At 46.9% G+C, this 17,937-nt stretch overlaps 1 protein-coding gene across 1 annotated transcript; it reads right to left on the minus strand.

The window, feature by feature from the left end:
• Positions 1-13,439: 13,439 nt before the first annotated feature.
• On the minus strand, positions 13,440-16,023 carry LOC144103313 (uncharacterized). The gene is made up of 3 exons (XM_077636065.1): positions 15,966-16,023; positions 14,260-14,549; positions 13,440-13,694 (listed from the first exon to the last, which is right to left on the minus strand). The coding sequence occupies exons 1-3, from the start codon at positions 15,985-15,987 to the stop codon at positions 13,440-13,442; spliced, it is 567 nt and encodes a 188-aa protein (XP_077492191.1). The 5' UTR covers positions 15,988-16,023.
• Between the last annotated feature and the right edge of the window lie 1,914 nt (positions 16,024-17,937).

Consider the following 17,937-nt stretch of genomic DNA (forward strand, 5'->3'; position numbering starts at 1 on the left):
GTTTTTTTTCCACCTCTTCCATGCTGCTCTCCTTCAGTCTTTATCTCCCAAATTCCCCTCCCTACGCCGAGTAGCATGCCAGCGATATTGAAACGCCGGCTAAATTCTCTGTTTCTTCATTAAAGAGTCTCTCTCTCAGTTGCAAAAGCTTCTATCACACCTTTTGTGGTGCCACCCCAACATAAGTCCTTCTGCTTAGCGCTACTATGTCACAATGGCTCAGCACCAGCGTTCTATGGCCTTCCTAAGATACACAAAACCGATGTTCCAGTGAGGCCTGTCGCACATTTTACCAGTTTACCACTCTACAAGCTCTCTGGCTTCCTGCACCACATACTGGCTCCGCTCATCGGGAGAACCCCGACCAGTGTGCCTCATTCTGCTGACTTTATATAAAAAGTTCGAAACGTGCGTCTTGACAACTGTGATATGATGGTCTCTTTTGATGTCAAGCCACTCTTCATGAGTGTTCCAACTGACTTAGCAGTCGAGGTTTCCACGGCGGCCCTAGAATCTGATGCTACTTCGCCTGGCAGGTCGCCAATCGATGTGCCAGATCTCGGGCGACTCCTGCGTTTCTGCCTGAGTAACACATATTTTACTTTCGACCAGGTGTTTCACAAACAGGTTCACGGCACAGCCATGGGTGCTTCAGTTTCTGTTACTGCTGCAAACCTAACAATGGAATGGCCTGAAAGCCACGCACTAAATTCATTCAGCCCACAGCCAAAGATTTTTGTGTGGTACGTTGATGACTGCTTTGCTATTATCAAGAAGGATGTTTTATTTGATTTCACAGCGCATCTTAACAGCACCGAAAGAGCCGTCCAGTTCACAGTCGAAAAAGAAGAGAATGGACAGCTTCCGTTTTTTGGATGTCTTAGTGAAACGAAGCCAATCCATGCTCTCATCAGGACTTGTCGGGCTAGTTGGTTGATCATAATGCAAAAAAGACGAACTGCGCAACAAGAACACGGACGAAAGGGAGGCAGACACACACTAACGCAGACTTACAACTTTACTAAAGGAAGGAATACAAGGCAAATATATATAGCGATCCCCAACGCACTTCAAATCTGATCAATATGGCACGTGACAATCTGCCCAGGCGATAAACAGACCACACAAGAGCCAACCGCTTACAAGATAATCTTATACCGGGCCGGCCCTTTCTATGAAAACAAAAAGCAAAGGAACGCTTAGCGACAGTGCACACTTGAGAATTACGCGTTCTGCAAAGTAAGGAAATTCATAACAAAAACCACACCACTGTAGCCATCTGATACCACTGAAGCTCGAACCGCTTACAAGCGCAGGTGCTGACACCAAAACCAAGAGACGAAGCACTCCCCCTTTTGAAAGCAAACAAAACGGGAAACAAAAACAACCACATCGGTCATCGTCAAAAACAAAAAGGTGAAAAAAGGCACCAGGTCAGAAAGGTAAAAAAAACAAAAAAACCATGAATCAGCTCAAGAAGCTACGTCACAAAAAGAGTGAAAATAGGCACCGAGTCATTCAAAAACACAATGATGAAAGACGGGACAACAGTTTAAGACAACAACGGTTTTAAAAAAGGGGGGGGTGAATGAAATCCAAAGCGTAGGAAAACATCTCAAACCATGACAGAACCGAAACAAAACTGAGATCGCTAATCAAATGAACAACGAAAGCATCAAACGCAATCAGGAGGCACTGCTCAATCACCAGGGCACAAACAGGCCACTAGGCTACACATGCCCCCGCAAAAACGAAAATTCTTTGGATGATAAGGAAATGGAAGCCTTGCTAACACAGTTGTCCGTAGTGCCGATGTAAAATGCTTCGACAACGAGACGCTCCCATTTGTCATTCAATCTGGCCAGAAATTCCGTCTTTTCGAACCATGGTACACAGTCCCGTTGCTTCATCTTTGTGCAGTCCGCACAATGCTTAGCCAAAAACCCTCCATCGTTGTTTGCCACGCTCAACCGGTGCTCCCTTGCTCTTTCATTAAAGCATCTGCCGGTTTGGCCTAGGTAGACTTTTCCGCAACTAAGGGGAATGCGGTAAACAACGCCGGAAACGCAATCTTTGAACTTCCTTAGATGTTTGATTTTGCAAGGGGTCTTCTTAGTGTTCTTCATCATCACGCACACCTTGGACAGTCTGCATGGAGCCGAGAAGACAACGTTGACGCCTCCTTTTTTCGCCACTTTCTTGATGTTGTGCGAGAATTTGTGGATGTATGGAATCACATGGGCCTTCTTTTGCTCGGCGTCTTCTTTGTCTTTGCGTTCTCTCTTAATTTTTTGAAGCACATTTTCACACACACTCGAAATGACGTGCGGAGGGTATCCAGCTACTTGCAAACGCTGAAGCTGGTACTGGAAGCTCTCTTGGACTTCGTGGTCACAAGTCTTTTTCAGGGCCGACTCAACACATAGGGAAATGATGCCTCGCTTGACCAACTTCGAATGGGCACTAGTGTAGGGAAGCAAAGCCTTTTTGGACCTGGGTTTGAAGGACCAGCACAAACGCTGTTTCTCAAAGTGCAGATCTAAATCCAGGAACTGAAGATCACCATCAAGCGGTAGCTCACTGGTAAACCGGAGCCCGAAAGATTCAGATGAAAATGCCGAGAGAATCTTTGAGGCCAAATCCTGAAGATTGCCGTCCCCCGGTGGGGTCAGGAAGACCAGGTAGTCATCGACGTACCTGCACACGCGGGTGACAGCCATCCCTCGCAGTTTGTCTTGAAGACGTCGGTCAAAGGATGACAGAAAAATGTCGCTTAAGGCTGGAGCTATGCTCGAACCTATACAAATGCCTGCTTTTTGAATATGATAACTCTTATTGAAGTGGATGACGGAAGACTTTAGATAGAAATCTATAAGTTCCAAGAAGTTGCCAGTGTTGAGGCCAACTGAGTTCCGGAACTTCGTCTCTCCGTGAAGCTCCACGCATTCTCTGATGGCAGCGAACAGTCCTTCGTGCGGAATGGAATAATACATGTCCTCGATGTCGACGGAAAAAGCCGTCGTGGAAGTTGGTAGCCCTTTTCGCATCAGCTCAACGACTTCTTTGGAGCTTCTAATGAGGAACGGGTCATTGCCTAATAACACATTCAAATGTATCTGCAGGAAGTTCCCAAGCTTCCTCTGCCAGCAGTTCCTGTCCGACACGATTAGTCGAAAGGGGCAACCAATTTTATGCGTTTTTCCAGTGAAAAACACTTCAAGGGTTCCGGCATCCTCGTTTTTCACGGCCTTCATCAAATGCTCCAACTTCAAATCCTTTAAAAATATCACGGCTTCTCGCTTTCTTTTCTTCGGATCGTGCTTGACTGGCGTGAAGTTCTTTGTAACGGCATCCATCGCCTTGCTCTGGAACAAGCCTTGCGGTAAGACTACAAAACCCCCTTCCTTGTCAGACTGGATGACCGTTAAGCCATTTTCTTTAAGAAAATTGACAACCTTCTTGACAGGTGGCTTAGAAGTTGTCCTGTTACTCGCATGGCGGTAGGCGCACTCCACACCCTCTCCGATGAGTCTCTCCTTTTCTTGTTCGGTCACTCTCTCGCCGATATCGTGGACTAACCCGAGAAGGCTTGGCCTGGAGCATGATGGTTCGAAGCAGTACTTGGGGCCTTTGTCCAGGATGGTCTCGATATCCTTTGGGATGCTGGCTCCTCCTAAAACTGTGACCGACCTTGACGTATCTGCCGGACGAGGAGTGGCGGTCAGCTTCAACATAACCTGCCTCCACAGGAACTCTGTGGACCGTGCTGCCATTTTGAGGTGTTCAAAGTACCGCACGGACAGCGTCGGGGGATCGCTTTCTTCTTCAAGAAGAAACTTCATCCAGTCTCGCAAGAGCCGCACTTGTCGCCAAGCTTCAGACTTCATGAGCTTGCAAATCCTCCTGGCATGTGCCCACGACGGACCGATGTAACCAAAAAGATGAAGGACTTGCAGAGGAACGAGTTTCTTCTTCAGGCAAAAAGACAAAAACCTGGACTGACATGTGGCCACGGCGATGAGACAAGTGCATGAGATCGCTGCATTTTGCCTTGTTTGGGTACATAGAAAAGAGCCCGTGGTACTAGAAAGATGTTTCAACAGGACTTGTCGGGCTAGTTGGTTGATCATAATGCAAAAAAGACGAACTGCGCAACAAGAACACGGACGAAATCGAGGACATGTATTATTCCATTCCGCACGAAGGACTGTTCGCTGCCATCAGAGAATGCGTGGAGCTTCACGGAGAGACGAAGTTCCGGAACTCAGTTGGCCTCAACACTGGCAACTTCTTGGAACTTATAGATTTCTATCTAAAGTCTTCCGTCATCCACTTCAATGAGAGTTATCATATTCAAAAAGCAGGCATTTGTATAGGTTCGAGCATAGCTCCAGCCTTAAGCGACATTTTTCTGTCATCCTTTGACCGACGTCTTCAAGACAAACTGCGAGGGATGGCTGTCACCCGCGTGTGCAGGTACGTCGATGACTACCTGGTCTCCCTGACCTCACCGGGGGACGGCAATCTTCAGGATTTGGCCTCAAAGATCCTCTCGGCATTTTCATCTGAATCTTTCGGGCTCCGGTTTACCAGTGAGCTACCGCTTGATGGTCATCTTCAGTTCCTGGATTTAGATCTGCACTTTGAGAAACAGCGTTTGTGCTGGTCCTTCAAACCCAGTTCCAAAAAGGCTTTGCTTCCCTACACTAGTGCCCATTCGAAGTTGGTCAAGCGAGGCATCATTTCCCTATGTGTTGAGTCGGCCCTGAAAAAGACTTGTGACCACAAAGTCCAAGAGAGCTTCCAGTACCAGCTTCAGCGTTTGCAAGCAGCTGGATACCCTCCGCACGTCATTTCGAGTGTGTGTGAAAATGTGCTTCAAAAAATTAAGAGAGAACGCAAAGACAAAGAAGACGCCGAGCAAAAGAAGGCCCATGTGATTCCATACATCCACAAATTCTCGCACAACATCAAGAAAGTGGCGAGAAAAGGAGGCGTCAACGTTGTCTTCTCGGCTCCATGCAGACTGTCCAAGGTGTGCGTGATGATGATGAACACTAAGAAGACCCCTTGCAAAATCAAACATCTAAGGAAGTTCAAAGATTGCGTTTCCGGCGTTGTTTACCGCATTCCCCTTAGTTGCGGAAATGTCTACATAGGCCAAACCGGCAGATGCTTTAATGAAAGAGCAAGGGAGCACCGGTTGAGCGTGGCAAACAACGATGGAGGGTTTTTGGCTAAGCATTGTGCGGACTGCACAAAAATGAAGCAACGGGACTGTGTACCATGGTTCGAAAAGACGGAATTTCTGGCCAGATTGAATGACAAATGGGAGCGTCTCGTCGTCGAAACATTTTACATCGGCACTACGGACAACTGTGTTAGCAAGGCTTCCATTTCCTTATCATCCAAAGAATTTTCGTTTTTGCGGGGGCATGTGTAGCCTAGTGGCCTGTTTGAGCCCTGGTGATTGAGCAGTGCCTCCTGATTGCGTTTGATGCTTTTGTTGTTCATTTGATTAGCGATCTCAGTTTTGTTTCGGTTCTGTCATGGTTTGAGATGTTTTCCTACGCTTTGCATTTCATTCACCCCCCTTTTTTAAAACCGTTGTTGTCTTAAACTGTTGTCCCGTCTTTCATCTTTTTGTTTTTTTAAATGACTCGGTGCCTATTTTCACTGTTTTTGTGACGTAGCTTCTTGAGCTGATTCATGGTTTTTTACCCTTTTGACCTGGTGCCTTTTTTCACTGTTTTTTTTGTTTTTGACGATGACCGATGTGGTTGTTTTTGTTTCCGTTTTGTTTGCTTTCAAACGGGGAGTGCTTCGTCTCTTGGTTTTGGTGCCAGCACCTGCGCTTGTAAGCGGTTCGAGCTTCAGTGGTATCAGATGGCTACAGTGGTGTGGTTTTTGTTATGAGTTTCCTTACTTTGCAGAACGCGTAATTCTCAAGTGTGCACTGTCGCTGAGCGTTCCTTTGCTTTATGTTTTCATAAAAAGGGCCGGCCCGGTATAAGATTACCTTGTGAGCGGTTGGTTCTTGTGTGGTCTGTTTATCGCCTGGACAGATTGTCACGTGCTATATTGATCAGATTTGAAGTGCGTTGGGGATTGCTATATATATTTGCCTTGTATTCCTTCCTTTAGTAAAGTTGTAAGTCTGCGTTAGTGTGTGTCTGCCTCCCTTTCGTCCGTGTTCTTGTTGCGCAGTTCGTCTTTTTTGCATTATGATCAACCAACTAGCCCGACAAGTCCTGTTGTTCCATTTCAGGCAGTGCAGAATGGTGTTCATCATGCACTCGAAAGTAGTTGGAGCATTACAGAGGCCAAAAGGCATGACGTTAAATTCATACAGGCCATCAGGGGTCACAAGTGCGGTTTTAGGGTGATCGTCAGATACCAGGGGACCTACCAGTACCCATAGCGTAAATTGAGAGAAGCGAAATGTTCTACTCCTTGGAGGCAATCCAGAGCATCATCAGTGCGGGGATGAGGGTAAACATCCTTTCGCGTGATCTTATTCAGGTGGCGGTAATTAATGCAGAAGCGAGTAGAGCCGTCTTTCTTCTTCACGAGTACCACGGGTGAGGCCCAGGGACTGTGTGAGGCTTGGATCACGCCGCTCTGAAGCATGGTGTCACCTTGTTCTTGAATAACATGCCACTCACTGGCGGAGACACGATATGGGCACTGACACAGAGGGGCGCGGTCACCGGTGGCGATGTGGTGGGCGACAGTCGACGTGCGGGTTAAAGCGGTCTGGTGTGAATCGGAGGAGGAACGAAAGTGATGAAGCAGCGCGAGAAGTTGAGTGTGTTGAGGTGCAGGGAGAGAGGCGTTGATGGCGGGAAGGAAAACGTCTGGATGCGAAGTGTCGAGGGCAGGAATAAGCGGGCTGATGGCATCTACGTCGAGGGACGGCGAATCATCAGTCTCTTCGTGATAGAGAATGAAATCAATGATTTAAACAGTTCCGAAACACTCACTGCAACGCACAGTGGAAGCATATGTAAATGGATTCGTCACGAACAACGCGCTAAGGCCAGATGTCAGGGTGAGGATGACGTAAGGTATGGGCACGTACTTGCGGCACAAAAAGAGGTGCGATGGTGTAAAAAAGTATGTTGCCATCGCAAACAAGGTCAGAAGTGATGGGCACTAGAACTGAAGAGCAGGCAGGCAATTCAGTGTCTTCAGCAACGACGGCTTTGGCAGGAGCAGCAGCAGGGGCATTGGGCGGCGAAGAACCGCTGAGTGCGAAGAACTTGAGTTCAGCTCGAGCACCATCGATGACTGCATTATGGCGCATCAGGAAGACCCAACCCAAGATGATTTAATGAGCACAGGTAGACAGAATGATGAATTCAATCACGTAGAGGATCTCCTGAATAATGACGCGAGCCGCGCACGTCGCTAACGGTGCAATAGCCTGCACACTTGCGGTGCCTAGCGAAAATCCAGAAAGTGGGGTCGTCACTTTTTGCAAGGAGAAGTAAAAGATGGCCGCCATGGCAGAAGCAGCAGCATCGGTGTCGACAAGCGCCAGAACAGAAACACCCTCTACAGAAACGGCGATCAGATTTGCGGGAGATAATTGAGGCCTCGGACATTTCGCTGGTGGCGCAGTTCTTGCCTCAGGAACTGCAGTATCTAGCTTTCCTCTTGCAAAAGATCCAGGCACCAATGCATGGGAGAAAGGGAACGGCGACGAGGAGAAGGTGAGTGCTGGGTAGAGACGGTAGTGTGATCAGGTGAACGAGGGCAACTCTGTGGCGGCTCGGCTGGTGGTGAATATTCACTGGGTGGAGGCCAGTAACCGGGAACCTGGGAGATTGGTACACGACGACAAAGCTGGGCCACATGACCGGGCAATCTGTAAGAGCAACAAATAGGCCGGTTGTAACTGGTACGCCAAGGATTGCCGAATTGTCCAAGCGGTCGGAAAAAAGGCGTCAGAGCGTGAGGGGGCTTGAGGCATAGATGCTTGAGGTGGAGCATAGGTTGGGCAGTAGTTAGGTGGCCCCGGCCGTGCGACGACGGCAGCAGCGTAAGTCAGGGGTGCAGTGACAGGTGCGGGCGGCTGAGCTGGCGCAGGCGGAGGGACCAGTGCAAGGGCCCCAGCCACTTTTTCACTGATGACAGTGCGAAGGTCGGGTACCAGGTACGGAGATTGCATGGAGTGGGATGGCAGAAGCGATAGTTGACGTGCAACTTCCTCATGCACGAAATCTTTGATGTGTGCCAATAGTTGCGAGTGGTCGGGTGCAGCTGACAGGCCGGCAAGCGACTCGACAAGCGCTGTGTGCTGGCGAGTGATTAGCCTCTGCTTGCGCACCTTGTCGTAGCTTTGGCGGAGACTGACAACTTCGGCAATGGTGCAAAGATCTCGCGACAGCAGCATCTGAAAGGCATCAACCTCAGACATCTGGGCGTTGATGCGCAGGCACAGGTTTACCACATCTTCAGTGTAGCTTGTGAACGTCTCACTCGAGTGCTGAGAGCGCTCGAGCAAGCGGTGTTCAGCACACAGCTTGCGCACAGCAGGACGTCCTAACACTTCGGTGAGGTTCGCCTTGAAAGCAGCCCACGTAGAGAAGTCTGCTTCATGGTTTGAAAACCACAGGCTGGCAACGCCAGTCAAATAAAAGATGACGGCGCTCAACTTGGTAGTATCGTCCCACTTGTTATATGTGCTCACCTGCTCGTATGTGAGCCAGTCTTCAGCATCATGATCATCAGTACCGCTGAAGAGGGTGGGGTCCCGCTGCCGGAGGGAGCTGGAGCAGAGGACTGAGGAGTCCACCTGCACGGCTTGGTGGTTGGCGTCATTAGGCATAGTGGGGGTCGGTCGTGTGCGGCTGCAAAGGTCCAGGGCGGTATGAGGATGCTAAACAAAACCTCCATCTAATGTAACGGGGGCTTAGGTCAGCGCTCAGGCTGCGGCAAAACCACGGCGGCGACAGTCTCTGGTCTGTCCAGGTCAGCAGGCTCTCGCTCTGAGCAGTGGCAGTGCGGCTAGAATAATGCCCTTTTTCTTCTTCTTTCGTTACGAGTACAGCGCTTGTAAAATGTTCAGTCAGGAAAAAACATGCTCTTTTGAGCACACTGGCAAATTCTGATGTCCCCATTTGGTGCTGGTCAAGGTAGGAAATTGTTGATTCTGCCACACCCACAAAGAGTTATTGAAGCCATCTTGGTTCACTTAGCTTCTTGACAGGCTAAGGATTACTGGTGATGTGTGTCCATCCTAGTGGCACTTGGCACTAGGCACATTGTCACGGACATTGCAGCTCAGTGCGTGCTTCCGTTTTAGGCTCCTTACTGCCCCTGATTGTGGTGGCCGTCCTGCGGGAACACGTCCTGAGCCCCTTGCCAGACCTGGTCGGCGCCTTGCCAGGCTTGTGGGTTGCACCTTTATCTTCTGGCCTCGCCGCCTGTCTGGTTTTGTTGCGGCCTTTACGGTTAGCATAACTCCATATGCACCACTGCTTGTATTCACGCTACCGAGCTGTGCATTCACGGTATCAAGTAAAGCGGCGTATGACGAGTTTCCCTCAGCGAGTCTGTGTAGATGTCGCAGGTGTTGCTCCAGGGTCCTGTATTTTTCTTCGAGATCCTGCAAAAGGTTAATGAAGTCTGATTTTAATACGTCACCAGTTATGGCAGCTGGAACACTAAGTGGCTAGGAGTGTAATTATTAGACCTTGCTGAAGGCTAACTATTTTCGGCATGCAATACAAGGTATCTTGCATCATGGTTGTGCTGTTTTGCCTACAAGATTTTTTTTTTCACTTTTGATGGAAGTAAATAGAATGAAAGGTTCTGCTGTACCTCTGGCTTTAAACGTGGCTCAGGACTTGTCTCATCCGACGTATCCATTGGTTGATCACAGCAGCTGGGGCCTTGGTGGTGTTCTGGGTCTTGCAGACTGGCAGAAGAAGAAGACACAGAAGTGCCTGCAGGTGCATCACTTTGTAGACCTCCCGTCATGGGCATAAAAAACTCCAGTGGTGGGCATCTCTCACCCAGTGCCAGCTGCCCCAGCTGGACACAGTCAGCAGGTGTTAGCTGTGGGCTGTTAGGAAAGGACCCTCCAAAGGCCCTCTGTACAAGTGCCTGGTGTTTACAGAAGGCCCCTTGACTCCCTGCCCAGCAGCTACAGACCCCAATGTCGGCATGTACTTCATACATCCCAGTCCCAGCTGAGTTTGGGACGCTGTAACCTTCGTCATGGTTTTGCACGATAGATTCGGTAGCCATGTCTGGGATCTTGTCTAAGAGACGGTCTATGCTGTTTCGATGCGCCGATTCTCTGTTGTGCGCATGGCGAAGAATTCTTGTCTCAAAATACTTCTCCCATGCTGTTGTGAAATATTCCACCAAGGCTACTGCGTTGTATGCTTTTGTTCTGCACAGGACAATGTCCTTCAGAATTCTAATCGATGCCTCGCTATAGTTGTTTGTGTTCTGTCCTCTTGTGACAATGCCTGCCCGGTACATAGCCACCCATTCCTCCTCGGTCTTCAAAAGCGAGTCGACTCTTTGCACGTAGTCTTGGTGAGGCAGTGAGCGAAGAGCTGCTTTTGCTTCTTGAAGTTCTTCCTTGGTCTTTGAATACAGGACCTGTGACATAAATGAGAACAATAGGAGTGTATTAACCATGCTTAATGAACGTAGTGATGCACAATCGTTTTTTTTTTGCCTCACTCATGCATGAGGAGGTACTTTGTCACAGAAAAAGGTTTTTTAAAAAAAAGAAGAGCTAAACTCAAATTCTGCACTTCTTTCTGAAGCCATTTTTATTAGGAGCTCGTAATTCAGTTCCAGATCAGTCATTATGATTTCGTTTCTGATTGAGTATTTCCAGCTGCTTCGTTGTTTTGTAAAGGTTTACACACGCACGTGCACACACACGCGCGCATGCACGCACACACACACACACACACTGCTTGGAGTGCCCACACTGGCACATTGTTGTTTTAGGGAAAACTGCACAACAAAAAAACAGAATGCATTATAATGAACAGGTGATATCATGTCCAAAGCTGTTAACACAAGCCATGCATTTTATGAGCAAATAAGGTAGTAGAAAAAAAAGTGAGCCAGTGCAGTAAAAGGAAAGTGAAAGAAGTACTGTCTTAATATTAACCTGTAGCATAACTAAACCTGTTTCTGAGCAAACACCCGTTAAAAGGGTGGGTAACTGAGCTTGTTGCATACTTTATGGTGGCTCCAACACATTTCGTAGAGCGAGGACAAAGAAAAGAGCAAAAATTCAGGGGGTACTTTGTTGACCTAAAGTGCGGTGAGGGCTTTAGCATGCTGTTGCTGCTTGTGTCACTGATGTGTGGCTAAAATGTTAAGTACACAATTGTTTGTGAATCTTAAATGCTGGAGACACTGGAGGATGTTTGGGAGGCATCCGTCTGATTAGATGCCTTTCCGCAAACACTCTCCAGCATCCTTACGGTGGAGAAAAATTACAGTGGGACTAAAAAAAGAATGAAAAATAAAATGACCCTGCCCATTCCACTAGGTATAACGGGCTGCCTTATGCTAGACAAAAATTATTGTTGGACTATAAAAAGAATAAAAATAAATTGTCCCTGCCCATGCCACTACGTATAACAGGCTTGCCTTACAGTAGACATATATTAGTGTGGGCAAAGAAAAAGAAAGAAAAATAAAGTTGCCCAGCCCGCGCCTTACAGCAGACAAGGAGAACTACATATGCATTGGCAGGAAGTAGCGTAGTCGTTAGCACGCTTGGCTGCGGAGCGGAAGGATGCTGGTTCGAATTCCGCTGTGCACAAGGATTTTTTTTCTTATCCAGTTGACGTCATTTGATTGACAGCTATAGTGTGACAGATTTTGCGGACGGACGGACAACGGTGAGCCATTAAAGGCTTTCGCCTTAATAGACAGATGTGGGCGAAGGTGCTGAAGCAGCACCTTTGTCCACGCCTGTCAGTGCATTCCTTTCTTTGTCCTTATTCTACCCATTCTGCCGTAACCATCCTGAAGAGGAAATCTCATGGTAAGTGCAGCACACATCAGCTACAGTTTGGTAGCACTTCAAACATTGCTAGCAAGATCGTTTGTAAATACATCGGAGGCCTGAAATGGACACCCAAGGCCACACACACACTTGTTGAACTTGTGCAGTTGTAAGCTGCACAGTGCTTCCTTCCCACTAGATATGCTTCAATCCGTGTGAAGAGGGTAGTAGGAATGTTTGCTATTCAGAGTTTTTGCAATACCTATTAAGTGTTGAGCTTCTAAATTGGAAGCCTTTCTTGAAGCCAGAGAAATGCAGTCTACCGAAAAAAGAATGCTGAGATGAATTCTATGAGTTGTGTTTCACACAATAAGCCTGACCTAACTCCATGTTGCTTTTAGTGGGAAAAAAAACCACTTGTTTTGTAGATTTCATCATAATCATCAATCTGACTATGCCCACCTTCAGGACAAACGCCTCTCCCATGGCCCCTTATCCCTGCAGACTTAGTATCATTCACCCACCTGGCTTTATGCCGCCGCCGGGTACGCTTGCCTTCTCTTGGAATCCAGTCCATTACACTTAACGACCATCGGCTATTTTGACCTCACATTACATGCCGTGCCCAAGTCCATCACTTTTTGATTTCAGCTAAGATGCTGTTAACCTGTGTTGACATGTTATATATATTGGTCGCAGCAGAATACAGCGGGGTGCTGTATACATAAAAATGTCTAATGCATTGTTTGAAAGAGGAAAACACGCAAGCAAAAATCGGGTATCTATAGTCCTTTAAGGTGTCCGCTGACCCTGGGAGCCAGTTATATGCCTTTTTTGTCCCGAAATTGAATGGAGTGCTTAGACTGTGAATAAGGCAACACTGGGAACTAGACTGCTTGCTTTGTGCAAACAGATCCTGGAGTCCGTGAAGTGTGCCGGGAATGGGATCGAACTGAACATTGGAAGCAGAAGAAGGCAGAGTGTTCATGTGAGCATATAGGCACCAGAACAGGCCTGTAAGACGCCCAAGTGGGCAGGCGCTTGTGAAACGTCAAATTGGGCCTGCCACTCCAGACCTTTCAGCTGCTAACGCCAATCAGCTTTCACTGATTAATGCATTAGGCTGGTGAGCTGAGGTATAATAATTCTCTTCCGTTAGTGCAAGCAGTGCATTCTGGCTCAGACTGGACAGAACCCAGTGTCTACATCACTCTGCATTTAGTATTTAACAATCATTAAATATTACATCAATTTCCTACCAAATAAATATTAATCTTATAGGCTCAGATGTGGTGTTGGAAAAATGAAAACCTGGACAATTTGGTAAACGTTCATATTGTTTGAGCACCATGCCAAAACATAAGACCTTGATCTTGTTTAGTTTTTTCTGTGTAATGTGTACCACGCAAGCAGTATGATAGCTTAGATGTAGTGCTTCCATCATTTAAATTTTTTCACACAGCATTTGGTCTATTTTTTGTGTAGTACTCAGCGAGCAGTAAGTTGGCAATACCTTTTGGAAGGCTGCCATGAAGCGGCGTCGGTCATCTTTGTCCACCTTATGGTGTGAAGAGGTGATCCACCTCCACTCTGCCTGCAGGATATGAAAATGGCACAACAGCTGTTGTGCCGAGGGCCAGACGTCACGCAGGGCGTCCTTCTCAGGCCGAGAAGAATCTGACATGAATGCAGCAGGTGCCTGCAACAGCAGTTGACATACGCCAAAAAGATAAGCATTCTTTGCTGCATTAAGGGAAAGTGCATGTGTACTGTGTTTGCTGAGGGCGTTTAGACAGTTATTTTTATCTGTTAATGCAGTGAATGAAAGCTATGAAGTAACCTTTAAAACATTACCATGCTTTTGTACTCATGGGTAGTAAAGGCTTAACCACATGTCAAGCAGTATTACCCATATGTGAAGTTTACCTTTGCAAAAGTAAGGCGGGCAGTGCGTGTACGTGCTTTACCATGGTGAGACCTTCTTTCCCCGATACCAGCTTCACAGGGAAAACTGACGTTAAGAAACGAAATTTGTTGAAAACAAAGGAAGTCGTTTTCATTTAAGAGTATGGTTTCTAAACATGTTGAAGCAAGCATGCCACTTTCAACAACAGTGCACAATCACCTCACTTCCAACAACAGTATGTCAGATGCTAATGACGTCATTTGATTTTCCTTGGAAAATAAGCAACATAATCTACAACTGTCACCCGTTAAATACTGTCGCTATTTTCCAGCTCCTGCATTAGTTCAGAAACCCTTACCTCTCTGTTTCCAAAGCATGTTGGGTAGCAATGCTTCAGCAGCTGGAAAGCCAAACTGTAGCCCTCCCTGCTCTGTGAGCTGTGTATTAGCACAGCTATTGGCACTGCACCAGCTTTTGTGGCTGTCAACAACACTGTGACTGTGCTCCTTGTAGTGTCGCAGGAAGCCGTCGAGTCAACAAAGATGAGTTCTTGAGCTGACTCCAGGCTCTGGGCACGCCGCATAATGGGTGTGACCACGAGTGCTGCCCAGCAGTCATCTGCCTTACTGCTGGTGTAGACATCTGTGCCTGTGCAACAGAACATGCAGAATGGTCATTCAGGAGACACAAATGAAGTAACACAGATACCGAGATTTCCAGAGGAAGAATTGACATGGCGCTTGTTCTATTGCCACTAATGAACATTGCGGCATTTTGCAGGGAACATATTTGCTGCCTCCTTTCTGTAGTAACTATATTTTAACACTCTGTCATATGCTAGGTATGATTGAAAGTTTAGGCAGATGTGCGTCACAAATGGGAGTCACATTTGCGAGCTATTCAGTATTGATGGCAGGAGAAAGTCAAAAAGTGTGAAACAATGTTTTCAACTTTCGCTTGGAAAGGCATCTCTCTTGGTTGTGTCAGAAATGATGTTGGTTCACAGTTTTGCCTAGGAGCCATGGCTGCTACCATATTGCTCATGACTGATGGAACACATGTAGTATGTGAAAAATTATGGCCAAACTAAGCTACAGATTAGTTAAAACATTTGGTGAGAGCCCTGATTTTTCTCGTCTTCGCCTCCTCTTATTTCTCCCTCCTTCTTTGTCTTGGGTTAGCTTGCATATTTCTACTACTACTACTACTAACCGCCACAGTAACTCGGTGGTTACGGTGCTTGGCTGCTCACCTGAAAGGCGTAGGTTCAATCCCGGCTGCAGCGGTTGCATTTCATTGAAGGCAAAATGCTTAAGACCCATGTACTATACGATGTCATTGCACGTAAAGTGAACCCCAGGTGATTGAAATTATCCGAAGTCCTCTACTACTGCACCCCTCATAGCCTAAATTGGTTTAGGATGTTAAACCCCATAAACCAAACTGCTACTGCTACTTGACTACAACTACAACAGTCAAACCCGGATATATCAAACTTGACGGGGCTCACGAAAAGTTTGATATGTTGGTTATTCGATGTCTAAAAAATGGCAAGAAATGAGCTTATCTGTAACCTAAAAACAAGAATACATTGCACTCCCTGTAGCAGCGGGCTTCTTGCAACAAAGCGTCGTCCATCAGTGTACTGGTAGTACACCACTCGCTAGGCATTCCTAGATGTAATGTGCTTTTCACTGGAGCCGCAGCACATGGTGCTTTGGAGCTAGCCACTGCCTAATATAAGAAGTATAATCCTGCCACCAGTACACTATAAATATTCTAATCACAGTGCATATTAAGGTACAGTTAGTTTCCACAATGCCTTCGGCAGTGAAGCGAGCGCAGCATGCCAGCCGAGAGTTGCTGCTAAACTCCGCAGCAGCGACCTACTGGGCTGCAGAGCAGCTGCACTATTAAGTTCATGCTTCATCCTGTATAGAAAGTTTCTGTCACTGCATGTGGCGCGCTTACTTCTCTGTACGAGCAGCAGCAAGGACACCAACTTGGCATGCTGCATAGGTTTCAAACATATTACAGTGAAATTTTAGGAATGATATTGCATACCTTGGGCTGCATATTGTGGCATCTTTTCCTGCAGCTTGACCAGTGGACTCCCGCATGGTCCATACTTGTCGGTCCGCCAATGGCCGTGCATGTAGTACACGGCCCTTTTAGTAGGTTTCACAAAACCACTTGCTAGAAGTTGTGGCCCATCTGGCTGCACAGCGAGGAGACTCTCATGGTGGTTTATAGCCTGAGAGGGTGTCATTCCCGCTTCAAAGTAGGAAATAAATGTGGCCTTTGTTTCGGGGCTGGTGCGAAGCATTCTGAGTGAATCAGCTGACTCGGTACTATGATTGTGGCTTGATGTCAACCGAATTACAGCAGGCAGAGGGACTGCCCTGCAGAGGAACTGGTCATTCTTCTTTGTATTCCGATTCAGTTTTTTTATTTTGATATGCAGTTTTGCAGGGCAGCCAGTGCTTCTCTGAGAAGAAGTCTTGTTCCTGTGGTGGTGCTGACAGCACCATACCTTATGGAAGACCATCCTGCAAAAAACAGAACTGCCTTAGGGATTTCACAGCTCAAATCACAATAATTACAAATTTGGCATATTGTATGTACAGTCGCGAGTAAAAAGATTAGCACATATGAGGGAACACCGCACCGGAGCGCCGGAATGACAACGCGTGGCGCTGCGGGGGATGAGTAGGCTGATAACAAGAGTGCCGGACCGTTCCCACTCTACAGTATTAGAGGGGTTTAACGGACTGTCACGGCCCAGCAAAATTTATTTTTCTGTCTCGCCCTTTTTCTTTTTTTTTTTACCTAATGCAGCCTTGCTCCCAAAGGCAACTGGTGAAGAATATAATATTTGTTTTTTTTTCATGTGTGGCAGTTACTTTTGCGAGCAGCCTCAGCCGCACTGCGCTTGGTAACTGCTTGAGCAGCTCTGCATCCAGGAGCCGCCATGGCCTCCCAAGGGAGATTTGAATATAATTGAAAATATAATCAGGTTTAATGAAAGAGCGACTTGCTAAAAGGCAGCTGCACAAGTCATCGCCACATATCCTTTGGGTGGCAGTTCGAGAGGAATGGAGCAGGCTCCAGCCTCTTCCTGACCTTGCAAGCAGCCTGCTTGACTCCTTCCCTGAGCGCCTTCAAAGCGTTGTGAGGGTCGGTGGGACCTATGCACGCCATTAGTGCAACGACGCATTTGCTCTTGCATCATGACAGCGAGCTGGCTCTCCTCCTTACTTCTTTTCCTGAATTGATGGCATAGTGCTCCTGTTAATATTGTTACTACAGTTTCCTAACAAAGTGACTTGTGTGTATTAGTTGCACCGGGAAAATAAACTCTATCTCTTTTTCGAGCTTGTGTAATACTGGCTAAAAGCAGCACTATCATCTATTGCTCCCGCGAGTTCCTTTTGACACACGATCACGGACATAAAAAAACAGTAATAAAAAGAAGCCATCTTTGCTCATGATAACCGAGCCAAAATAAATGCAGCGTGCACAGTCACGTAGGGTCAACACTTCGATGTTCGGGCAATGGCACACTTGATAAAGCTTACAAGCTTACAAGCTAAAATACAAGCTTAAAGCTTGTATTTAGCCTTCCTGGAGATAAGCGGTTCATACGACAACGTGAACAGGGAACTCCTGTGGAACATAATAAAAGGTGAAGGTGTCGGTCATGAGGTAATTAATTTTCTGCAGGAAATATATCGAGAAAATGTTGAAATAACATGAGAAGGAATTAAGAGTACAATAAGTGTCCAGGTACACAAAGGATTAAGGCAAGGTTGTCCTCTATCACCGCTGCTGTTCATGCTTTATTTGATCAGTTTGGAAAGAAGGCTACAAGGAAGCAATCTAGGTTATGATCTGTCATACACATTAGGCGGAAAGGTTGTTGAGCAGCGACTACCAGGTTTAATGTATGCAGATGGTATTGTACTGTTAGCAGATAGCCAGGAAAATTTGCAAACTGTGGTGAATTGCTGTGGAGACGAAGGAGACAGTCTAGGTT

This window comes from Amblyomma americanum, chromosome 9 (assembly GCF_052857255.1).
Source record: "Amblyomma americanum isolate KBUSLIRL-KWMA chromosome 9, ASM5285725v1, whole genome shotgun sequence".
In the NCBI taxonomy this organism is placed as follows: domain Eukaryota; kingdom Metazoa; phylum Arthropoda; class Arachnida; order Ixodida; family Ixodidae; genus Amblyomma; species Amblyomma americanum.